At 40.4% G+C, this 26,687-nt stretch overlaps 1 protein-coding gene across 1 annotated transcript; it reads right to left on the bottom strand.

The window, feature by feature from the left end:
- Nucleotides 1-4,240: 4,240 nt before the first annotated feature.
- LOC127680411 (PRAME family member 12-like) lies at nt 4,241-6,855 on the bottom strand. The gene is given in 4 exon segments (XM_052175873.1): nt 4,241-4,473; nt 4,476-4,855; nt 5,690-6,271; nt 6,569-6,855. Coding segments are annotated over 4 exon segments (1,482 nt in total).
- Nucleotides 6,856-26,687: the final 19,832 nt, after the last annotated feature.

The following is a 26,687-nucleotide window of genomic DNA, read 5'->3' as shown; positions in this document are numbered from 1 at the left end:
ATCAAATCCTTATTTTAACATTTGTTTTTATTTTTATTTTTCTATACTTACTCAAACCAATTGTTAATATATTTTATCTGGAAAGACAAAAGGAATTAATGTTCTGTGTGCCACTTTAGACTACAGTCATTCCTGGATATTGCTTGAAAATGTACTGGATTTCTTTGTAGATTATATATTATCACATATGGACCAGATGTCAGAACATTCAAATCAGCCAGAAACGGCAGCATCCATCATTCTACATGACTGATGGCTACTGTGACTAAGACTCTTAAGGTTCTTTTTTTTTTTTTTGGATTTGGGTTTGGGTTTTTGAGACAGAGTTTCTCTGTATAGCACTGGCTGTCCTGGAGCTCACTCTGTAGACCAGGCTGGCCTTGAACTCAGAAATCTGCCTGCCTCTGCCTCCCAGAGTGCTGGGATTACAGGTGTGCGCCACCACTGCCCCACCCTTAAGGTTCTTAAGATCCGTTGGAGTCACAGGTCTTCTAATAAAACACTGACTGTCCCAAGGAGTGACAGATTAGATTTGTATACACTCACCATGCTCACCCACATTAGTCCAAAAGGTTAATGAAACTGACAACATCAAATGTGCCATTACTAGGTTACAGATATTAGGGATGTGGTAAATGCAGGAACACCTTGATCACATACTCCTTGAGCACTGACTGAGTATTACTGACATGTGGGTAGAGCATCCAAAATATTTGCTGGGAAAAGTTTTCACCTGCTCTTCACTTAGACAACAAAGTCTGATTGTGGAACACTAAGATGGCTCAGTGAGTGAGACTTTGCCACACACAAGTTCATAGCCTATAGTGTGATCCCTGAAACCTCCTATGGAAAGAAAAACTGGCCCTCTCAAGTCTTTTTCTGACACACAGGAAGGCATGCACATGCAAACACACACACACACACACACACAAATGCTCACATATAACCACACATAAGAACACATACACATGAACTCACACAGAGAAATGCTCACATACATAACACACACACTTAAACCTCATATATACTCACACACATACTAACATAAGCACTGTAATGGCTATTACAGTTTGGCAACTTCACTTTATCTAGAACAAACTACAATCAAGATTCTGAGGGAACACCTGTGATCCAGATCTTGAGGCTGGAAGACAGAAGTTTCTGACCTGGATTTAGAGGCATGGTGATTAAGTAAAGTCTAGGTAGCCAGGCAGTGGTGGTACACACCTTTAATCCCAGCACTTGAGAGGCAAAGGCAGGTGGATTTCTGGGTTTGAGGCCAGCCTGGTCTACAGAGTGAGTTCCAGGACAGCAAGTGCTACACAGCGAAACCCTGTATGGGAGAGGGGGAAAGAAAAGCTTAGGTGCAGGCAAGGTAAATCACACCTTTAATCCCAGGAGACTGAAGCAAAGAGGTCTCTGAATTCAAGGCAGCCCTGGGCAAAGTAAGTCCTAGATCCAGGTGTGGTGACACACACCTTTAATCAGGGCCACACCTTCTATTGGAGGCCTACATATGGACATTAGAAGAAGGAAGATTCACTCTTGTTTGTTTGCTTGTACTTACTTGCCAGCACATCTATAGAAACCTACTTCTACAGAAGACTAGTGCAAGCAAGTAGCTCATGGGCCTGAGAAACTAGTAGATTCTTGGAGTTCCCATTCACGGCTGCCCATTTTTGGGTTAGTTGCACTACAGAATGTAAGTCATCACAATAAATTCCTTTAATATATAGAGATATTCCATAAAATCTGTGACTCTAAAGAACCATGACTTATATAAGTACATACATACTCAAACTCACAAACACTGAGAAACACACACACAGAGTCACACAAGTCATACACTGAATGATAACAAATCAAAGCATATACTGAAAACATGGCTGTGAAGATTTATTCTCCTGAAGGTCTTAAGATCAGAAAGACTGGGAAGAGCTTTCTGAATAGGTGCCGATGTTCCTCATGAGTAGAGGACTGAACTAAAGGGGTGAGCAGGTGGGAGGCATCTCTAGGAGGAGACAGAGTTCTGAGATGATGGAGGCACCCAAGAATCAATGGGGGTGACCTTATTTGAGACTCACTACATTGGGGAGATGGAACTTGAAGAGGGCATTTCCTGTAGCCAGGCAGGAACCCCAGTGGAGCAATAGAGACATCAACCCACCAACAAAACAGTTTTTAAAAAGATTTACTTATTATATGTAAGTATACTGTAGTTGTCCTCAAACACCCCACCAGAGGGCATCAGATCTCATTGTGGATCATTGTGAGCCACCATGTGGTTGCTGGCATTTGAAATCAGGACCTTTGGAAGAGCAGTCTTACCTGCTGAGCCATTTCTGCAGCACCAGGAAATAAAACCATTTTATTTTTATGGTTAATGAGACAGGGATTTGTGTGTGTGTGTGTGTGTGTGTGTATGTGTGTGTGGTATAGACTGTCCTTAAACTTACTCTGTAGACCAGGCTGGCCTTGAACTATGAAATCCATCTCACTTACCTGTGCTGGGATTAAAGGTGTGCACCACCACTGCCCAGCAAAAATTTGACCCAAAATGTATCCTGTCTAAAAGGAATGCGGGTGTTGGACAGTGGTGGTGCACGCCTTTAATTCCAGCACTTGGGAGGCAGAGGCAGGCAGATTTATGAGTTCGAGGCCAGCCTGGTCTGCAGAGTGAGTTCCAGGGCAGATAGGGCTATTCAGAGAAACCCTGTCTCAAAAACAAACAAACAAACAAACAAACAAACAAAAACAACAAAAAGGAATGCAGGCACAGGGGATGGGGCAGAGACTGAGGGAATGGTCAACCAATACCCTTCCCATCTTGAGACCCATTCCATGGGAAGCACCAGTCCCTAACACTATTAATGATACACTGTTAGGTTTTCAGACAAGTTCTTCTCGTCCTCTGAGAGCCTCTACCTTTCAGCTGACTCAGACAGATACAGACACCCATAGCCAAATAGTGGATGGAGCTTGGAGACTCTTATGGAAGAAAATTATGAAGGCTTATGGGCCTAGAAGGGGATAGGAACTGCACATGAAGGGCAGAGTCAACTAACTGGGCCTTTGAGGTTCTCAGTTTCTGAACAATCAACCAAAGAACATACATAGGCTGGACCTAGCCCCCCCCCCATATGAGCAGATGTGCAGCTTTGTCTTCATGTGATACCCAAAACTGGAATGGGGGCTACCCCAAAATGTGTTGCCTGTATTGGGATGTGTTCTTCTAGCTTGGCTTCCTGATCTGAACTCAGTAGGATAGGAGGCACCTAGCCATGAAGAGACTTCAAATGCCAGGGTGGACAGATAATGGGGTGGGGGCACCCATTCATATGAGAAGGGAATGGGGGAACGATTGTGGGATGGGATGACCAGGAGGGTGGCAGTGAGTGGGATGTAAAGTGAATAAGTTTAAAAAATAAGTTAATAAAAAAGAAAAAGAAAAGAAAAAAACAAGAGTGGAGGAACCTTGTGTCCAAAGGTACTTTAAGTCTTTTTTCTTTGAGGTCATGGCAAGAATCCATATATTCCCTAACCCAAGGGACGTATATATCCTGAGAGGCAACCACAGTTGTCAACCAAAAACACTTGAAATCTTCCAGCAAATTCCACTGCCAGCCAAAAATTCAAATATCTGTCAGCGGTCTATACCAACCTAGTACTGGAGTCAAAGGTATGTACCACCACAATGTTACTCATTTTATTATTTAAAATATATTAATTTTTATTTCTTTTTCATCATGTTTATGGTATGTCTATGTGCAGAAATGAACACGTCTTCCCAGAGACCAAAAAATGACAGATCATCTGAAGCTAGAGTTACAGGTGGTCATGGGAATGAAAAATAAAACAATCCTCCCCAGGAAGAGCACCAAGCAATCTTAAACTTTGAGCCATCTCTCCAAGAGAATCTTTGTTGTGTTTTGATCAGGATTTCAGGAAGCTGAAGTGTATATAATCTTGAAACATGGGGCATGTTATTCTGAAAATTCTGGGAAGAAAGGGACAGAGAGAAGAGAACACAAGAATATGTGAAGGGCAAACCCAACAGTGAATACCGTATTCAAATCTCTGTGAGTGTGTCAAGGTGGGTCTGTACTGTTGATCTTAGACAGAATTTAAGCCCTCATTCTCCAGATCAGTATTTCTCATTGAACTATGACCCAATGAAACAATCGTCATTCCCAAGTACCTCCAAAAAATGCTGAAATACGCATGCTTTATCTGGAATGAGTCACTTGAGTTCCGGCTTTCCTTTCTCAGAGTCCAGAAGTGACCACTCTCGTTGCCAACAGAAACATAGTGTGGCTTCCATGTTGTAGACACAGAGTCCTCCACAACCTGCACAAATGTTACTCACAAAGCAGATCTCTTTTGGCTGACGTATAACATTGAGTGTGACCATTAGCTCAGAACAATATTGTGCAAATTTTTGTGGGAGGACATTACCTAATTCATCATAGACCTATAGGGTGCAGAGTACATTTCCTTGGTCAGCTGTCTCAGGTTGGCAGTGTGCTGCAGTAGCTTCTCCAGGCTGTTCTTAGATAAGAAGTTCATCTGAAAATCAACCTCAGTGAGCTGGGTGCATTGGCTCAGAGCAGGCAGGAGGACATCGATTTGGAAGTCCGTGATCATACAGCCCTTCAACTCTAGCTTCTGCAGTGTAGCTGTCAGTCGTTTTAGAAGTCTTCCTAGAAATTCATGACTTAAATTTATAAAGTCGATGCCACTCAGATCCAGGTGTTTGAGCTGATAGACTCTTGGACACTGGGACAGACACCTCATATCTGATTCTGACAGCTTGCAGTGAGTGATTGCAAGGCTCTCTAAGGGATTCTCTAAGCACCTAAAGAGAGACAAAGAAGATCATCTCCTTAAACTTCAATAGAGGTACACAGAGGGCAATGATTCCAAGAAAATAGGCTATTTATGTCTAAGGTCTTTATGTGCTCATAATGAAACTCAAGATTAGAGTGCTCCCTGATAGAGAGTACCCAATAAGTCTTGTCACTATAAGCAGAGGACACACAACACCATCATGACTGCTTTTGCCTGAAGGTCTACAGTGCCCTCTGCACTTACTAGCATAATACTACATCAGTGGACAAATGATATCAGAAAGTGAATCCCACATGTGAAATGTAAATAAATTATATCGAATAAAAAAAAATTAAAAAAAAAAAGTGAATCCCAGTAGGACTGTCTTGGAAAGAACTAGAACCATTCCCATGTGTGACAAACTTGAGAGCATGAGGCCCACCTCCATGGCATGGACTTGGTCCTGTCAACAGAGTTTCCAGAAGCCCCAATGATCCTCAATCATTACTCAGCCCCTTCCTGTGCTTAGATGGCCTCAGACTCATGGGGAGACAGAAGCAGATTAAAAGTCTTCATACAGTTCTCAGGACAGAACTGACGTGGGGCAGAAGGTGGTTTAAGCTTTTGTAGCCTCCATAGATCTGTTTTTGCTACATCTGGATCCTAGCAAAGAACTTTCCTAAATAATGGACACATACCCGATAGTCTGAGTTTACTGAAGTGAGAACTCAGGATGTAGAGTATCACAAGGTCAAATCTGTGTAAATCCAAGATTGTCAGGGAAGCCACAGTTGTGGACTGACATTTCATGTAACATAGGCTTTGATCTGGCCCCTGGATAAAGCTCACTATCCTTACTCACCTGAGCACTTGGTCCAGATGTTCATTCACAAAGCAGACGTCATTCAAATAGAGATGCTGGAGCTTGTGGAGTTTGGAGAAATGGGGAATGATCATTCTTATACACCGGTCTTCCATGTCTTTATTTCCAGACTGTTCCAAAGATATGTGGACATTATTGAGAAGGAGTTTTTGAAGGTTTCTCATCTGGCCCAGGTCAGAGGCTATCATTGCAAGAGTGTCCAGGTTGAAGTGTTTATACACTTCCAATTCCTGGATAGAACTTGGCTCAACTATTTCCAGAAGATGCCAGGGGTTGTAGTGAGGGTTGGGCAAAAACATCACCTTCTGACAGTTCACCTGTACATCTTTTCTCTTCTTTGCCCACTCATAAAAATATTCATTGTATTCAATTGTATGCCTGGGATTCACATAAAGGTTTATCCACACAGTCACAGCCTGTGTTCCCCATTGTATGGGATGATTCCTCAATAGTTCTGTCTGGCTAAAGTCTGGAGGGCAGGCACCATCCTCTATTCCATCCCACGCATTCCAGAAATTATGGTTGGCATCTCGTAAATCAAGCACTTGTAGGTTCCACCTCCTGTGGATCAAATGGGAAAAATATTCAGATGACAGAAGAGGCAATGTGTAAACAGATTGGACCTACAACACAAAGACCCTTAAATCCATTCCTCGAGGGAAGAGGCTGGGACAAACTCATTGCATATTGCTGCATCTCTTCTCTGCTATGCTGTACACAGCACTTTCCCTTTTCTTAGTTTCTCTCCTCAGAGATAGTGACATCAGAAGTCTCAGATTCAACTTGGACCACATTGTGAATACTTTCCTCAATCCATACACTTCCCTCTCATCCCCATGCTCCCTTGGTGTCTCTTACCTGGGTCGAACATTTTGTCTCATCAGCAAATCCAGGCCATCCAGCATAGCCTTCAAGGTCTCCAAGTCAGGAGTCTTCATCAGAGCTCCCACAGGAAGGCATGGGAAGGGCCAGGCTGCCACCATCTGCCTCAGGATGTTATGTTGTTTGCTGATAAATGCATCCTTAAAGAGTGGTGGGAAGAGCTCCTCTTTCATGTCTTTTAGAGCATAGATTGTCAAGGCTTCATCTTTCAGCAGGCTTTGTTTTGCCAGCTGCTGGATCGTGGGAGGGGTCTTGAAGTTCATTATGACTTTCTTGTGGGGAGATACTATGGAAATAGGGAGATAAGGGAATTATTTCTGGTAAAACACATTTTAGCTTGCATCTTTCCCTACTAATTATTCAAATCAAACTCAGTCACTGTTCAGGCAATGTCATAAACCTGTATTTCCCATTAGACAATATCTATTTTTCTAAGAGCCACGTTTCCCTTAAGGGCCTTCTTGAGATTCAAAAGCACCCATTTCAACCCAATCATTCTATAGCTCCCTTGCTGGGAAGCTGGTATCAAGACAGTAGATCTGAACTCCACACTTTTGTGTGAACCCCTCTACATTATCTCTGATAACCTTAAGAAGCAAACTTAAAGGTCCCATACCCAATCTATATATGAATTAAATCAATGGAACAGTTTGGTAGAAGCTGTGATATGGATTTTGTTACTTTGACTTCCTTAAGTTTTAGACCCTGTAGCCACACTGAGCTGTAGTGTGTTGTTTAGAAGACTGAACTGTGGAAATTGTCAATTTAATGCTTTCATGGGTTTCACAATTTTCATTTTCTCTCTAAATCGATAATCATTGTGAATTAGGAAATTTTAAGGTGTACTGAAGATATTGGTACGAAAATAAGGTACTTCCTCAATGGGCCAAGTCCTTGAATATTACATACTTGGCTCTCTATAAATGGCACAACTTGAGGTCTCAGAACTTACGAGGGGAGGCAGCGGAATCAGTCTTTCATGACAGCTATATATGGAGTTCTAAGCTAACCTGAGTTAAATCACATTTTCTACTTCAAAACAATCACACCATACAACGAATCAAAAATTACAATAACCAAATATTAAAAATACTAAGATGAAATGGGAGGCTGGCTGGCTGGGTGAGATGGGGCATCCTGATGGATTGAATGACTCACCTGACCTTCACACTTCTTTCAGGTTTTCCCATTCTAGCAGGAACAGGCAGTCACTCCAGGCTCCAAGCCTCAGACTGTCTTGTGCAGCCATACTGAACCTTATATGCACATTTCCTCACACCTTACCTTTTTAGGCCCACCTCTCAGAAACAAGCTACCACCTGATTGGGTCATAAAGTCTCCACTCATTTAATTATTTTGACATTTACATCTTTAGCTAGATTTAATCACATTTCTATGTGGGAATGTTTAAAATCAGAGATTCTGGTTAAGGTCTCAAAGCTTACAAGATGTTTCTCCTTAAACTCTGAGCTCTGAGATTACTTACCATAATGAACTACATATTTTGGAAGCTTCTTCTCTGTTTGAGACAGGGTTTTCCTGTGTAACTGTGGCTGTCTTAGATGGAACTCACCATACAATCTGGGCTGGTTTAAACTCATTATATAGACCCTGCATCATCTTTCCTTATAACTGAAGTATTAGGTGGGTTTGAGCCATAACACCTGGATTCTCTTTTGCTCTACTTTCCCACATTGCATCATGGGAGACTTACTGTGCTGATCAGAAAGGGCCTTTTCGTGAAGCAGCAGTACTTAGGAGAAGCATGAATGACATCAAGGCACACAAGATTACATATGAGTGATTGTTGAGAAGCAATCACAAGTGAATGGATGAAGAACAGTCATTTCACCTTTTTCTGGCTTTTGACTGGAGTTAGAATGGGGCAGGTTCAGGTTGTCCCCATCATTTGTCTCAGTTCACAGTTTATAAAGTGCTTTGAGCCCTGGGTCTGGCTACACATTGTTGACTAGCCGATTTCTTGCCTCCATGGGGAGGTGATTCTAGAGCCTGCTCCTTCTTTTCCCACTAATTCCTGCAATGGCCAATGAGCGGTAATCTTGATACCACTGTGTATGGATACTTGTGGTATTCTGAGCTTGAGTGGATTCTATACAGGTTTCTCAGGGGTCTAATTTTTGCCGACTCATCTGAGGCCTAGGCTTCTAAACCTTCCACTGCAGTTATATCAACCAATTAAACTAATCCTCACAGAACATTTTCAAAAGGAATATTGCATATTCCTAAACAGGATGACCTGTATTCCAGGCTCGTTTCATATAGAATATAAAAAGGAATGGCCATGAACATCCACATCTTCTATCCTCCACCTCTCAATCTGCTGGATGCATATGGAGTAGGTTATGAGCTGGGCCTGGATTCAGTAATCTAGCCTTGTGCCCTAGTACCGAAGTCATTGTTGAAAATCAGATAAGTCACCTCAAAGGTCCTTAGTTATTTCAGGAGAGGGCAGGCTTGGAGGTGTACACCTGCCTCTGGGAGGCACAGGGCTGAACAGAAGAACTTCACTGCAGTCTGGTTACATAGTGGTAATGTATCAGAGTGGGGTACATCTGGGTGACAGCAACAAAAAGCCACAAAGGATCTGCCAAGGCCCAGGTGTCCATAGTGGTGTCATGTTCTGAACACCTGTGGGTCTCAGAATCCTACCAAGCTGATCTACATCTTCAGTCATTGACAAAGTGAGATAGGACCCAGATCTCAGTCACAGAGTCTCTCAGAATTGCAAGTAGCCAAAATGGCTCAGAGAGATTCCTTTCTTCCTCAGATGAGCATATTAAGCATCTTTTATTGATCCAGTCTCAGTGTTGTATGAGGAAGGCTAAAGAAAGACCATTGCAAGTTCATGGCTTGCCTTGTGAATAAAGTTAGTTATATGGAACTCTGGGATTTTTGTTTTGTTTTTAAACCAAAAATATAGAAACAACCAGGCATATTGATTCTCATTTATTGTTCCAGCACATAGGAAGCAGAGGCAATTGTTAGCGGCCATCCTGATCTACATAAAGAGGTCACAGGTAATTAATCAATGAAGCTAGACCATATCTGGAATAAAATGCTGGTAATTAATGACTAATTATGATTAAGTGGAATGGTAGAGGAACATGCATTTAACTCTAGTATCATAGAGCCAGAGGCAGGCAGATCTCTGTGGTTTTGATTCTGGTCTACATAGCTATTTCTAGACAGCAAGAGCTATACAAAAACCCCTGCCTTGGGAAAGTAAGTTTCATTTTGTTTTACCTAGGCATATTGAAATAGTAAGAAATAATTCAGAAGATGCCTGCTTATTCTTTAGATTTATCTCTTAAGAATTTCTTTGGCCGGGCGGTGGTGGTGCACGCCTGTAATCCCAGCACTCTGGGAGGCAGAGGCAGGCGGATTTCTGAGTTCGAGGCCAGCCTGGTCTACAGAGTGAGTTCCAGGACAGCCAGGACTATACAGAGAAGCACTGTCTTGAAAAAAGCAAAATCCAAAAAAACCAAAAAAAAAAAAAAAAAAAAAAAAAAGAAAGATCTATACTCTATTTTTAGTTGGATTATTTAGATTTTAGTTATCTAGTTTTGAGTTCTTTGTATATTTTGGATATTAGTCCTCTATCAGATGGGGAATTGGTAACACAATTTTCCATTCTTTAGCTGCCACTTTTTCTGAATGTCACAGTTCTTTGTCTCATAATAATTTTTCAGTTTCATTTAATAATTGAAGTTTTTTAAAATTTACTTATTTTATATATATTGTAGCTGTATACTGTGTACAGTATACACCTTCAGTATGTCTTCAGACATAACAGAAGAGGTTATGCGCCACCATGTGGTTCCTGGGAATTGATCTTAGGACCTCTGGAATGCTCAGTGCTCTTAATGGCTGAGCCATCATTCCAACCCAGAATTTTTTTTCTTTTGATTTGTTTCTTGAAACATGGGTTTTACAGAAAGCACTGCATTATTGGCTTCCCTGGAACTCACTTTCTAGACCCTACTTGCCTTGAACTCACACAAATCTTCTTGCCATTACCTCCCATGTGCTGGGATTAAAGTTATGTTCTATCACTGGTCAGCAATGCCACCACAGCATGTCCAATTCAGAAATGTTTTGTCCAGTTTTAAAGTTTTGTCTTGGTATGAAAGTTATAATTCTCCTATCAGCTTGTGAAGTCTGTCCAAAATATCCTGTTTCCCAAAGACTCTATCTTATTCTAACTAATCTTGGATGAATTTATCCCAGTGGGAAGGGATCACCCAGAGACCTCAGTCTATATTTTGATGATAAACTATGCTTAGTTTTCCCAGCCCTCTCGATTAGAACAGACAATATTCTATTGTCACTCAGCACTTACAAACACTGTTTTTGTTTGTTTGCTTGCTTGTTTTGATTTTTTGAGACATGTCTTATCACTGGATGTTTTGAAACTCACTACATAGGTCAGATTGGCTTCAAACTCAAAGATCAATTTGCCTCTGCACCCCTGTTGCTGGGATTAAAGGCACACCCAAGAATGGCAGAAATAAAGTGACATCAAGATCAGCAGTCAAGGCGCTTGGGTAACTCTCAGCTCTCATTCCAGCATGGATTGCCTTGAATTCAGGGTCACACTGACAATCTTAATGTGAGTGTAAAAACCCCACAGAAACCATACTGATCCAATTAATATTATGGTTAGCCAAACCTCAGTTTTCTGAGATGGGAGAATCTCTGTGAGTTCCAGGCCAGGCAAGGTTATATAGAAATATCTCATCTAGAAAAAGACAAATCAGTAACCATATACATGAGCTTACATGAGAAGAGGTATCCTGATGGAGCTAAGGGACTTACCTGATCTGGATACTGGTGATAGGTCTCTGAACCCAGGCAGGGAAAGACTCTGACTGCAGGCACCAGGACTCTGGGATATTCTCTGGAGTCTTAGACTTTTTGTACACTTTTCAACTGGATGCTTTGACTCCTTATATACCTTTCCATTGAACCCTCCCTTTGTAGTCACACCCTCCCACCCAAAATAGGCCTCTGGTTAAATAATTGAGAATCCACCCACTTGCCCATTTTCACATTTTGATGGTATAGGTTGTTGGATCAGATCCATAATCAGGGAGAAACTTAAGGCAGACTTATGTCAAGAACTGATTTATTGAAGTCGTTTGGTTGTGCCTTTAATCCAGGCACTCCTTAAGCAGATGCAGTTGGATCTATGAGTTCCAAGGCAATCTTGTCTACAGAGTAAATTCCAGGACAGTCAGGGTCACACAGAGAAACTGTCTTGACTACAACAATGAAAAGCAAAGAAAAGCAAACCAAAACAAAACACCCCAAACAAACAGGAAAAAAAAAAGACTTTTTAGATTGAGTCATGCACAGACAGCCAGGTTTTTTATTAGATATTCTCTTTATTTACATTTCAAATGTTATACCTTTTCTGGTTTTCCCTCCAAAACCACTCTATCCCATCCTCCCATTCCCCCTGCTCACCAGCTACCCCACTCCCACTTCCCTGTTCTGGTATTCACTTATACTGGGGCATCAAGTATGAATATGAATCTACCATTCATCATGGTCTAGTGTGAGAGGCACTTCAAATAAGTCATTACCAGTCAATTTCTCATGAGGGAGAGAGGTGAAGCTGTTTATACTTTGGAGTGAAATCTAGTTATACATTTATTTCCAGAGCTCTCTCAGTATTCTGGCACACTTTTTGAATCAGAGGTTCATAGAGTGTCATGATATGCACCCTATAGAGAGAGCACAACCAGCTTCATATATTCTTGCTAAAACCTGATATCTCCATCGGTAAAATGCTAATCTGAAGTTCTGGCAAAATCTGAAGCCTATTCATTAAACCTTGCCTCAAAGTTTGAGCTCTCAGATTTTCTATTTTTTTTTTTTTTTTTTTGTCTACATTAAACCTCTATAACTTAGGCCTCTCCTGAACTCATTATGCATTTTTTTTCTGAGTCAGGGTTTCTCTCTATAGCACTGGCTGTCCTGGAACTCACTCTGTAGACCAGGCTGGCCTTGAACTCAGTAATCCACCTGCCTCTGCCTTCCAGAGTACTGGGATTACAGGCGTGTGCCACCAACGCCCGGCCCTCATTATGCATTCTTCAAGTCTCTGGGAAAACATGAGGGGTTCTTTCTTTCTTTCTCTTTTTTTCTTTCCTTCCTTCCTTCCTTCCTTCCTTCCTTCCTTCCTTCCTTCTTTTATTTCCTCTACCCATTTCTTTCTTTCTTTCTTTCTTTCTTTCTTTCTTTCTTTCTTTCTTTCTTTCTTTCTTTCTTTCTTTCTTTCTTTCTTTCTTCTTTCTTTTTTCCCCCGAGACAGTGTTTCTCTGTGTAGCCCTGACTGTCCTGAAACTCACTTTGTAGACCAGACTGGCCTTGAACTCAGAAATCCACCTGCCTCTGCCTCCCAAGTACTGGGATTAAAGGCATGTGCCACCAATGCCTGGCCACCCCCTTGCATTTCTGTACCATGTTGGCTTTTAATGGAATCATTGCCATGATGAGTAGAAAGTACAGTTGGGCCTCAGTAATCCTCCAGTCCATGTAGATATGTATGTAAATAGACTGTGCTTATGTTGATAAGATCTCATTGCAGGAAAGAATGAACTGAGATACTGGTGAAAACAAGGACTTCTTGTATGTTTGGGTGATGTGCTGTGTACAAGCTGATTTTGTGGCATGAATTGTACTTCCACCATGGAGTCAGTTGTGCTAAAGTTTAGGGACCTGTTCAGGAGGTTGAGAAGGAAGGAACAAAAAAATCCCTAATGTTTTTTTTCCCGAGACAGGGTTTCTCTGTGTAGCCCTGGCTGTCCTGGAACTCACTTTGTAGACCAGACTGGCCTTGAACTCAGAAATCCACCTGCCTCTGTCTCCCAAGTACTGGGATTAAATGTGATCTCAAGGCCAGCCTGGGCAATTTATACGACATCTTGTGTTCCAATGGTGGAAAAAAATATGAACAGACCTATGCTACTTGCATGGAGTGACTGCCTGGGGTGTATATAGGGTGTGTTCACATTAAGTTGATCTCCATACAGAAAAGGTAAGGGACTGAGCCCTTCTGGCAAGGTCTTTCATCCAGAGCACTGGGATTAAAGGCCTGGGCTAGCTCTTGAAGCTTCACTTGAAAACTTTTGTGACAGGTTATTAGAGCTGTCCCTGAAGTCCAGATCCTTCTGTCTATGAGTGCCTCCAGGGCTCATCCTGAAATTCAAGTGGGGATCTGCTTGGTAGTTTAATCTCTTTGATTTTTATTTGTTTGTTTGTTTGGTTTCTTTCAGTTGTTGGTTTTGTTTGTTTGATTGATTATTAACTTATTTATTTATTTATATCCCAAACACTGCACCTTCCAGTCCCTTATCCGTCACTCCTCCTTCCTCTGAGTCCAACTTCAGCTTGAAAACACAAAAGGTCAGGCAGGCTTCCAGCAATCATTTATAAATTGATGGATAGAAGATGATGAATTGAAGGCCAGCCTGCACTACATGACACCAGTAAAAAGAAAGAAAGGACAAGCAAAGAAAGATGCTTGGGGAAGGATGGGGAAGGAATGCATTAGAGGGTCTGGTAGGAGAGAGAAGTTGAAATTGGGATGTAAAGTGAATAAATAAACTAATTTTAGGAAGGATGATGCTTTTTTTTTTTTTTTTTTTTTTTTTTGGATTTGGTTTTTTTTGAGACAGGATTTCTCCATATAGCCCTGGCTGTCCTAGAACTCACTTTGTAGACCAGGCTGGCCTCGAACTCAGAAATCCACCTGTCTCTGCCTCCCAAGTGCTGGAATTACAAGCATGTGCCACCACTGCCCGGCTAGGAAGGATGATGCTTATTTCACATTTTTGTGCTCTTTTGTTTTGTTTGAACACAAGCTCCCCCTAGCCTGAGTACCAGGATGGTAATACAGTGATCATCCACTTTTTCACTTTGAATCTATCGGATAATTTGCAATTATTTTTATATATGCAGATAGATATACAAGTGGGAAAACAATGCCAGAAAGGTTTTGGGTAATAACAATTGAGGCATGACAATGGGTCAAAGTCATCTGCTGTTATGGTTTCAAAATCAGTATTTTTCATAATGACAGGTAATGTCACCAAATACTAAGGCTTTTAAAATAAACTCAGCATATTAATATTTCCATTTGGGAAGATGAGGTTAATAAGTTCCCACACATTTATGATTAGCCTGTACTATAAACTAAATCATAGTTCTTTTTTTTCTGAGACAAGGTTCTTCTGTGTAGCCCTGGCTGTCCTGGAACTCACTCTGTAGACCAGCCTGGCTTTAAACTCAGAAACCCACCTGCCTCTGCCTTCCAAGTGCTGGGATTAAAAGCGTGCACCACCACTGCCCTAAATCATATTTCAAAGAGCAAAGAAACAAGATTCAATATGCACTAAGCAAAGCTTTATTCATGACACTTGAGAATATCTGATCAAGAATCCCAGATTTTGAGAAAGCAAATCAAGAGATCTGCCAGGAATTCAAAGGTTTGTGGTCTACATAGTGAGGGCTTGTCTCAAAAGCCAACCAAACACAAAACAATCACTAGTTATGGATCACCATGTAGTGGAATATGCAAGTCACACACAACCTCTGTCTGTTACAAATAAGGCTTTTATGAGCATGGTAGAACAACTGTCCTCGTGATATGGTAGAACATCTTTCGGGTTTATGCACAGGAGTTGTATAGATGGCTATTCAGATAAAATTAATTTTTCATTTTTTTGATGAACTGACATTTTGATTTCCAAAGTGGTTATACCAGCTTGCAATCCCAGCAGCAATGGAGGAGTGTTCCACTTTCTCCACATCCTTCCCAGCATCTGCTGTTGCCCAAGATTTTGATCTTAGCCATTCTGATTGATATAAAGTAAAATTTCAGGGTTATTTTGATTTTCATTTTCCTGATGACTAAAGATGTTGAACATTTTTTAAGTGCTTCTAGGCCATTCAAGATTCCTCTGTTGAGAATTCTCTGTTTAGCACTGTACCCCATTTTTAAATTGGGTTATTTGTTTTTTTTGGAATCTAACATCTTGGGTTCTTTATACATTTTCAATATTAGCCTTCCATTAGATGTAGGGCCAGAGACAATCATTCCCTATGTGCAGTTTTGAGTTTGGTCATACTGAGAGTGTCCTTTTATTTACAGAAGCTTTCCAGTTTCACAAGATCCCATTTTTCAATTGTTGATCTTAGAGCCTGGACTATTGGTGTTTTGTTCAAACAGAGGTAGGCAGATCCTTGAGGGATTGACACTAGCCTGGTCTACAGAGCTAGTTCCAGACAGTAAGAACTACACAAAGAAACCCTGTTTTGGAAAAAAGATTGTATTTTCTTTTGCCAATGTGTGGTGATAGTGAGATGAAAATCTTTTAAATTCAGACTTTATTTTAGAGAACCTGATATAAGTTTGAACTCAGGGAAAGTAACAGGCTGGTTAGGGGGAGAGAAGGGGGCTTACGGGACTTTCGGGAAGTGTGGGGCTAGAAAAGGGGAAATCATTTGAAATGTAAATAAAAAGAATATCGAATTAAAAAAATAAATAAATGAAAATAAAAAAAAATAAAAAAAGAAAAATCTTTTAAATTTAGATTTCATTTTAGAGAACCTAACTTAAGTTTGAACTCAGGGAAACTAACAGGTAGGTATCTAGCATTAGTTTCCAAGTTGCCCCCAACAAAACTGGAGCCTAGCTCTCATCTCCAGGTTAAACCTCCAACAAGAACAGCATCTCCAGGTTATACCCCACAACAAAACTAGTATCTCCAGGTTACAATGTCCAAGAACAATGTCTCCAGGTTATTTCTCCAACAAACATGCACTCCAGGTTATAAGCCCACTCCTGGCCTGACAACTAACAATGCAGAGGGGAAGAGAATTTAAGTCTATGATATGACTCCCAGCACCAGCCAATTATGTTAAAGGCCACTGGAGCTTTCAAATTAGATGCTTGCATGAGCACTCTCTGCTTGCTGCTTACTAAAGTAGCCTTGCCCTGTAGACATTTGGGGATTTTCCCTCCCCTGACCAAAACTATTCTGAGCTATAGTGGTGCATTGGGGTGGGGTGGAGTCCCAGCTAGCTTAACTAAAGTAAAGACCCTGCTTTTAGTTGCATCAGATTGGCATCTGTGTGTGTTTTGTGGGACTAATATATCCCTAGCACAAAAATACAGTAAGAAATAGTTCAGAAGATGCTTGGTTTTTCTCCAGGTGTAAACTGTTAAGAATTTCGTTGAGGTGATATAAAAATAAATAAAAAAGGGACACATTTAATTTTGGTTTTGAGATGCATATGGTGTGTGGAGTATACTTCCAGGTGGAGGCAAGAGGGTCAGTAGTACATAAATAGTCCCGCTCATCCAAAACTGCAGGGTATTCAAGACACCAGCCAACGTCAGGACAACTGGGAGGAGTCTTGGTGAGGATCCAATATGATGGATGGTGTAGCAGAAGCCAGAGGCCTAGAACCAGACTTATGTCTCATTACAATGAACCTTTGCAAGTGAAGAATTGTGGGCAGGGTAGTATACTGTGTGACACATTGTGACACACTACAGCTACACAGACTCTTTTCTATGCTTTGTTTTTGTTTTCTTTGTTCATGTTTCTGTTTTCTTTTGGGGAGGGAGGATGCAAAAGCAGAGGGTGGATATGAATGGTCTAGGAGATGAGTGGGACTAAGAAACTTGCTATACCACTCCTGGGCATATACCCAGAGGTTGCTCCAGTATGTAATAAGGACACATGCTCCACTATGTGCAGTAGCCTTATGTATAATAGCCAGAATCTGGAAAGAACCCAGGTGTCCCTCAACAGAAGAATGTATACAGAAAAATGTGGTTCATTTACAACATGGAATACTACTCAGTTATTAAAAACATTGAATTTATGAAATTCTTAAGCAAATGGATGGAAATAGAAAATATCATCCTGAGTGAGGTACATGGGTTACACATGGAGGGATCCATGGCTCCAGATGCACATGCAACAGAGAATGGCCTTGTTGGACAGACACCAAAGGGAGGAGAGGCCCGTGGACCTGAGAAGGCTAAATGCCACAGTAGAGGGGGACGCTGGAACAGGGAAGTGGGAGTGGGTAGAGTGGTGAGCAGGCAGAGCAGGGGTGGGTTAGGGGATTTTCTGGTGTGTTGGAGGGAACCAGGAAATGGGACAACATTTGAATTGTAAATAAATATCTAATTTTAAAAAAGGAAACTCACAAAGATCCTATACCACTTGCTATACCACTCCTGGGCATATACCCAGCGGTTGCTCTAGCATAAATAAATTTTTAAAGATTTATTTCTATATTTTTCTTATTTTTTATTTTCTACATTCTTTGTTTACATTCTAAATGATTTCCCCTTTCCTGGTTCCCCCCTCCCCATAAGTCCCATAAGCCCTCTTCCCTCAGCCTATTCCCCAATCACCCCCTCCCATTTCTCTGTCCTTGCAATCCCCTACAATGCTGCATCAAGCCTTTCCAGGACCAGGGCCCTCTCCTTCCTTCTTCTTGAGAATCATTTGATATGTTAATTGTGTCTACAGTATTCAGAGCTTCTAGGCTAATATCCACTTGTCAGTGAATGCCTTCCATGTGTATTCTTTTGTGATTGGGTTACCTCAGTTAGGATGATATTTTCCAGTTCCAACCACTTGCCTAAAAATTTCATGAATTTATTGTTTTTAATTGCTGAGTAGTATTCCACTTTGTAAATATACCACATTTTCTGTATCCATTCCTCCATTGAGGGATATCTGGGTTCTTTCCAGCTTCTGGCTATTATAAATAAGGTTGCAATGAAAATAGTGGAGCATGTGTCCTTATTGCATGTTGGGGGAACCTCTGGGTATATGCCCTGGAGTGGTATAACAGGGTCCTCCGGAATTGTCATTCCCAGTTTTCCAAGGATCTGCAAAACTGATTTCCAGAGTGGTTGTACCAGCTTGCAATCCCACTCAGTGGAGGAGTGTTCCTCTTTCTCCACATCCTGGCCAACACCTGCTGTCTCCTGAGTTTTTAATCTTAGCCATTCTGACTGGTGTGAGGTGAAATCTCAGGGTTGTTTATGATGTTGAACATTTCTTAAGGTGCTTCTCAGCCATTCGAAATTCCTCAGGTGAAAATTCTTTGTTTCTGTACCCCATTTTTAATAGGGATGTTTGGCTCTCCTGGGTCTATCTTTTTTTTTTTTTTTTTTACTTTTTCAGGACAGTGTTTCTCTGTGTACACCTGGCTGTCCTGGAACTCACTTTGTAGACCAAGCTGGCCTCGAACTCAGAAATCCATCTGCCTCTACCTCCCAAGTGCTGGGATTAAAGATGTCCAACACCACCGCCCAGCTGCAGTCTACCTTCTTGATTTCTGTGTATATATTGGATATTAGCCCTCTGTCAGATGAAGGGTTGGTGAAGCTCTTTTCCAATTTGTTGGTTGCCATTTTGTCCAATTGGAAGTGTCCTTTGCCTTACAGAAACTTTGTAATTTTATGAGGTCCCATTTGTCAATTCTTGATCTTAGAGCATAAGCTATTGGTGTACTACTGGCCAGGACCTTTCCCCCTGTGCCCATGCCCTCAAGGGTCTTCCCCAGGTTCTTTTCTATTAGTTTCAGTGTGTCTGGTTTTATGTGGAGGTCCTTGATGCACTTGGAGTTGATCTTAGTACAAGGAGATAAAAAATGGATCAATTTGCATTTTTTTGCATGCTGACCTCCAATTGAACCAGCACCATTTGTTGAAAAAGTTATCTTTTTTTTCACTGGATGGTTGTAGCTCCTTTGTTGAAGATCAAGTGACCATAGCTGTGGGTTCATTTCTGGTTCTTCAATTCTATTCCATTGATTGACCTGACTGTCACTGTACCAATACCATGCAGTTTTAAACACTATTGCTCTGTAGTGCTTGAGGTCTGGAATACTGATTCCCCTAGAAGTTCTTTCAGTGTTGAGAAAAGTTTTAGCTATCCTGGGTTTTTTGTTATTGCAGATGAATTTGAGAATTACTCTTTCTAACTCTATGAAGAACTGAGTTGGGAGTTTAATGGGGATTTCTTTAAATCAGTATTTTTCTTTTAGCAAGATGGCTATTTTTACTATATTAATCCTGCCAATCCACGAGCTTGGAAGATTTTTCCATTTTCTGAGGTCTTCTTCCATTTCCTTCTTCAGAGTCCTGAAGTTCTTGTCATACAGATCTTTGACTTGTTTGGTTAGAGTCACACCACACTTTATATTGTCTGTGACTATTGTGAAGGGTGTCATTTCCCTAATTTCTTTCTCAGCCTGCTTATCTTTTGTGTATAGGAAGGCTACTGATTTGCTTGAGTTGATTTTATAACCAGCCACTTTGCTGAAGTTGTTTATCAGCTGTAGGAGTTCTCTGGTGGAGTTTTTTGGGTTACTTAAGTAGACTATCATATCATCTGCAAATAGTGATAATTTGACTTCTTCCTTTCCAATTTGTATTCCTTTGACCTCTTTATGCTGTCTAATTGCTCTAGCTAGAACTTCAAGTACTATATTGAAAAGACATGGAGAGAGGGGGCAGCCTTGTCTAGTCCCTGACTTTGATGAGATTGCTTCAAGCTTTTATTTAGTTGGATGTTGGCTACCTGTTGGCTGTACATTGCTTTTATTATGTTTAGGTAAGGACCTTGAATTCCTGTTCTTTCCAAGACTTTTATCATGAAATGATGCTGAATTTTGTCAAATGCCTTTTCAGCATCTAATGAAATGTCCATGTGTTTTTTTCTTTGAGTTTGTTTATATAGTGAATTGCATTGATGGATTTCCTTATATTGAACCATCCCTGCATCACTGACATGAAGCCTACTTGAACATGGTGAATGAGAATTTTGATGTGTTCTGGGATTTGATTGGCAAGAATGTTATTGAGTATTTTTGTATCGATATTCATTGTGGACATTGGTCTGACGTTCTCTTTGTTGGATCTTTGTGTGGTTTTGTTATCAGCGCAATTGTGGCTTCATAGAATGAGTTGGGTAGTGTTGCTTCTGCTTCTATTTTGTGGAATAGCTTGAAGAGTATTGGTGTTATGTCTTCTTTGAAGGTCTGATAGTATTCTCCACTAAAACCATCTGGTCCTGTGCTTTCTTTGGTTGGGAGACTGTCAATATCCACTTCTATTTCTTTAGGGGTAATGGGACTGTTTAGATGATCTATTTGATCTTGATTTAATTTTGGTATTTGGTACCTATCTAGGAAATTCTCCTTTTCCTCCAGATTCTCCAGTTGTGTTGAGTATAGGTTTTTGTAGTAGGATCTGATGAGTTTTTGAATTTCCTCAGTTTCTGTTGTTATTTATCCCTTTTCATTTTTAATTTTGTTAATTTGGATACTGTCTCTGTGCCCTCTGATTAGTCTAGGTAAAGGTTTATCTATCTTGTTGATTTTCTCAAAGAACCAGTTCCTGTTTTTTTTTTTTTATTTTTTTTATTTTTTTATTTTTATTCTTTGTATGGTTCTCTTCATTTCTACTTGATTGATTTCAGCCCTGAGTTTGATGATTTCAAGAATTCTACTCCTCTTTGGTGAATTAGCTTCTTTCTGTTCTAGGGCTTTCATGTGTGCCATTAAGCTGCTAGTATATACTCTCTCCAGTTTCTTTTTTGAGGCACTCAGGGCTATGCGTTTTTATTTTAGCACTGCTTTCATTGTGCCCCATAAATTTGGGTATGTTGTGCCTTCATTTTCATTAAATTCTAGAAAGTCTTTCATTTTCTTCTTTATTTCTTCCTTGACCAAGGTATCATTGAGTATTGTTCAGCTTCCATGTGTATGTGGTCTTTTTGTCATTTTTGTTGCTATTGAAGATTGCCCTTACTCCATAGTGACCTGATAGGAGGCATGGGATTTATTCGATCTTCTTATATCTGTTGAGGTCTGTCTTGTGACCAATTATATGGTCAATTTTGGAGAAGGTTCCATGAGGTGCTGAGAAAAAGATATGTTCTTTTGCTTTAGGATGAATATATATGTGTTAAATCCAATTGATCCTAAGCTTCAATTAATTTCACTGTGTCCCTGTTTAGTTTCTGCATTCCTGATTGGTCCATTGAGGAGACTGGAGTGTTGAAGTCACCCACAATTATTATGTTAGGTGCAATGTGTGCTTTGAGCTTTAGTAAAGTTTCTTTTATGAATGAGGGTGCCCTTGCTTTTGCAGCATAGATGTTCAGAATTGAGAGTTCTTCTTTGTGGATTTTTCCCTTGACCAGTAAGAAGTGTCCTTCTGTGTCCTTTTTGATGACTTTAGGTTGAAATTCAATTTTACCTGATATTAGAATGGCTACAGTGGCTTGTTTCCTGAGACCATTTGCTTGTAAAATTGTTTTCCAGCTTTTTACTCTGAGGTTGTGTTTGCTTTTGACAGTGAGTTGTGTTTCCTGTATGCAGCAAAATGTTGGGCCCTGTTTACATATCCAGTCTGTTAGTCTATGTCTTTTTATTGGGGAATTGAGTCCATTGATGTTAAGAGATATTAAGGAATAGTAATTTTTACTTCCCATTATTTTTGATGTTATTTTTATGCTCGAGTTGTTATCTTCTTTTGGGTTTCATGAAAGATGACTATCTTGCTTTTTCCAGGGTGTAATTTCCCTCTTTGTATTGGTGTCTTCCACCTATTACACTCTGTAGGGCTGAGTTTGTGGACAGATATTGTGTAAATTTGGTTTTATCATGGAATATCTTGGTTTCTCCATCTATGGTAATTGAGAGTTTTGCTGGATATAGTTGTCTTGGCTAACATTTGTGTTCTCTTAGAGTCTGCATGGGATCTGTCCAGGATCTTAGCTTTCATGGTCTCTGGTGAGAAGTCTGATGTAATTCTGATAGGTCTTCCTTTATATGTTACTTGGACTTTTTCTCTTACTGCCTTTAATATTCTTTCTTTAGTACATTTGGAGTTTTGATTATTATGTGACAGGAGGTATTTCTATTCTGGTCGAGTCTCTTTGGAGTTCTGTAGGCTTCTTGTATGTTTGTGGGCATCTCGCTCTTTAGGTTAGGGAAGTTTTCTTCCATACTTTCGTTGAAAATATTTACTGGCCCTTTAAGTTGTAAATCTTCACTCTCATCTATACCTATAATCCTTATGTTTGGTCTTCTTATTTTGCTGTGGATTTCCCAGATGTTTTGGGTTACAACCTTTTTGTATTTTGCATTTTCTTTGACTGTTGAGTCAATAATTTTTATGGTACCTTTGGCATCTGGGATTCTTTCTTCTATTTTTTTGTATTCTGTTGTTATTGATATTTGCATCTATGACCCATGATTTCTTCCTAAGGTTTTCTATCTCCAAAGTTGTTTCCCTTTGTGATTTCTTAGTTGTTTCTACTTCAGTTTTTAGATCCTGGATGGTTTTGCTTAGTTCCTTCACTTGTTTGTTTGTGTTTTCCTGTAATTCTTTAAGGAATTTTTGGTTCCTCTTTCATGGCTTCTGCCTGTTGACCCAAGTTGTCCTGTATTTCTTAAAGTGGGTTTTTTGCATTTCCTCTTTATTGGCTTCTGTCTGTTGACCCATATTTTCCTGATTTTCTTTAAATGATTTTTGTGTTTCCTTTGTTAGGGTTTCTATCTTTTGATTCATTTTCTCCTATACTTTTTTAAGAGGTTTATTTATGTCCTTCTTGTAATCCAACAGCATTATTATATGTGATTTTAAATCCAGATCTTGTTTTTCTCATGTGTTGGGGGGTATCCAAGACTTGCTGTTGTCGGAGAACTGGGTTTGGATACTGCCATATTGCCTTGATTCCTGTTAGTAACATTCCTACATTTGCCTTTTGCCATCTGGTTATCTCTGGCATTAGTTGGTCCTATTGTCACTGGCTGGTACTTGAACTACCTGTGAGCCTATAATGCTATTTCTGCACCTCTGGATGACTGGGTTTTCCCTGGCACAGACTGCTGATGGGCTGCCCTACTCTTGGATTCTGTTGGAGCCCTGGTGTGCCTTGCTCCAAGCAATGCTATACTCGGTTGTCTCTGTGTACCTGGTGTTGCCTGCCTGGTTTGTCCAGCAGTGAAGATGGCAGAGGCTGCGGGGACCCCTTCCAAGTTCTGGTCACTTTGCAGGGCAAAGTGAGCTAACCCAATCCAAAAAAATAAACATGGTTTGCATTCACTGATATGTGGATATTAGCCCAGAATCCAGGAATACCCAAAATACAATTCACAAACCAAATAAAGCTCAAGAAGAAAGAACAAAGTATAGATACTCTGGTCCTTCTTAGAAGGGGGTACAAAATACCCACAGGAGGAGATACAGAGACAAAATGTGGAGCAGAGACTGTGGTATACAGAGACTTCTCCTCCTAGGGATCTATCCCGTATAGTTACAAAACCCAGACACTATTGTGGATACCAACAAGGGCTTGCTGATAGTAGCCTGTTATAGCTGTCACCTGGGATGTTCTGCCAGTGCATGAGAAATACCAAAGGTTTCACTCTCAGCCAACCATTGAATTGAGCACAGTGTCCCCAGTGGAGGAGCTAGAGAAAGGACACAAGGAGCTGAAGAGGTTTGCAGCAGCATAGGAGAAACAACAATATGAGCCACTCAGCACTTCCAGAGGTCCCAGGGACTAAATCACGATCCATGGATTGCACATGGAGGGACCCATGGCTACAGATGCACATGCAGTAGAGGATGGCCTTGTTGGACATCAAATGGAGGAGAGGCCCGTGTACCTGAGAAGGGTAAATGCCCCAGTACAGGAGGATGCTGGTACAGGGAAGTAGGAGTGGGTAGAGTGGTGAGTAGGCAGAGTGGGGATGGGTTAGGGGATTTTCTGGTGTGTGTGAGGAAACCAGGAAAGGGGACATCATTTGAATTGTAAATAAAGAATATTTCTAATTTAAAAAAAGAAATCACAAAGATCCTGTAATGTTTTTATTTTTAAAGATTTATTCATTTATTTTGTATATGCATACACTGAAGTTATGTGGATGGTTGTGAGCCATCATGTGGTTGCAGGGAATTGATTTCAGGACCCCTGCTCACTCCAGTATGCCCCACTCACTCTGGCTTAAAGATTATATGCATTGTTACGTCTCAGTACACTGTATCTGTCTTCAGACATACCAGAATAGGGTGTCAGATTACATTACAGACCATTGTGAGTAACCATGGGGTCGCTGAGATTTGAACTCAGGATCTTTGGAAGAATAGTCAGTGCCCTTAACCACTGAGCCATTTCTCCAGCCCCCAATAAATAGTTCTTTTTTTTTTTTCTGAGACATGGATTCTCTGTATAGTCCTGGCTGTCCTGGAACTCACTGTGCAGACCAAGCTGGCCGGGAACTCAGAAATTCGCCTGCCTCTGCCTCCCAAGTGCTGGGATTAAAGGCATGCACCACCACCTGCTTGGCTATAAATAGTTTTAAAAAATGAAGAATAGTCTTTTTCAATCTGTACACTGATTTCAATTAGATTCTTTAGATTTTAGATGTTTAGTTTTTTAAGTTCTTCATATATTTTGGATATTAGTCCTCTATCAGATAGGGTATTGGTAACATAAATTTTCTATTTTTTTTTTAGGCTGCCACTTTCCCTGAATGTCAGTGTTCTTTGCCTTTTAATATATTTTCAGTTTCATGAGGTCCCATTCATTAATTAGTGACCTTTATATAACTCTTTTGCTTTTTTTTTTTTTTTTTTTTTTTTTTTTTTTTTTTTTTGAGACAGCATCTTTACAGAGACACCTGTATTTTTCACTGTCCTGGAACTGACTTGATATATCACACTGGCCTTGAACTCACACAGATTTTCCTGCCTGTGCATTCCAAGTGATGAGATTAAAGGTATGTTCTATAACATCTCAGCAAGTGGCAACACCACATATCCAATCCAGGACTGTTTGGTCCAGCCTTTGTTGGTTTTAAAATTATAATTCTTCTGTTGACTTGTGAAGCATGTTCAAACTATCCTAGTTCCCAAAGACCCCATCTAATTCATTCCCATAGTGTTTTTGGTGAATTCTTCACAGTGGAAAGGGATCACTAAGAAGCATGAGAACTCAGCCTATATTTTGATGATAAATAAATTGTGCTTAGCTCTTCTAGCCCTCATGAAAAGAATGGACTATGTATAAATTAGCATCTACAAATACTTTTTGGTTTTGTTTATTTGCTTGCTTGCTTATTTTTCTTTTTTAAGACACATATTATCCCTGGTTTGACATCAAACCAAGAGATTGGCCTGCCTCGGCATCCATTTCTTTTTTTTTTTTTCCATTTTCCCTGTTTTATTTTTTTTATTTTTTTTATTCGATATATGTTTTATTTACATTTCAAATGATTTCCCCTTTCCTAGCCCACCCACTCCCAGAACATCCCGTAAGCCCCCTTCTTTCCCCCTGTCCTTCCCCGTTCTGGTTTTGCTGAATACTGCTTCACTGAGTCTTTCCAGAACAGGGGGCCACTCTTCCTTTCTTCTTGTACCTCATTTGATGTGTAGATTATGTTTTGGGTATTCCAGGTTTCTGGGTTAATATCCACTTATTAGTGAGTGCATACCAAGATTCACCTTTTGAGTCTGGGTTACCTCACTTAGTATGATGTTCTGTAGCTCCATCCATTTGCCTAAGAATTTCATGAATTCATTGTTTCTAATGGCTGAATAGTATTCCATGTGTAGATATACCACATTTTTTGCATCCACTCTTCTGTTGAGGGATACCTGGGTTCTTTCCAGCATCTGGCAATTATAAATAGGGCTGCTATGAACATAGTACAGCATGTATCCTTATTACATGGTGGGGAATCCTCTGGGTATATGCCCAGGAGTGGTATAGCAGGATCTTCTGGAAGTGAGGTGCCCAGTTTTCAGAGGAACCGCCAGACTGATTTCCAGAGTGGTTGTACCAATTTGCAACCCCACCAGCAGTGGAGGAGTGTTCCTCTTTCTCCTTTCATGCTTAAGGGTCTGCATCCATTTCTGTTGCTGGAACTAAAGGCACAGCCAAGCATGCCAGGCTTAAAGTGACATCAAGATCAGCACTTAAGGAACTTGAGTAACTTACAGCTGTCATTCCAGCAT

This window comes from Apodemus sylvaticus, chromosome 3, assembly GCF_947179515.1.
Source record: "Apodemus sylvaticus chromosome 3, mApoSyl1.1, whole genome shotgun sequence".
In the NCBI taxonomy this organism is placed as follows: domain Eukaryota; kingdom Metazoa; phylum Chordata; class Mammalia; order Rodentia; family Muridae; genus Apodemus; species Apodemus sylvaticus.
The sequence above is the reverse complement of the archived record's forward strand: the minus strand, read 5'-3'. Positions and strand labels throughout refer to the sequence as shown.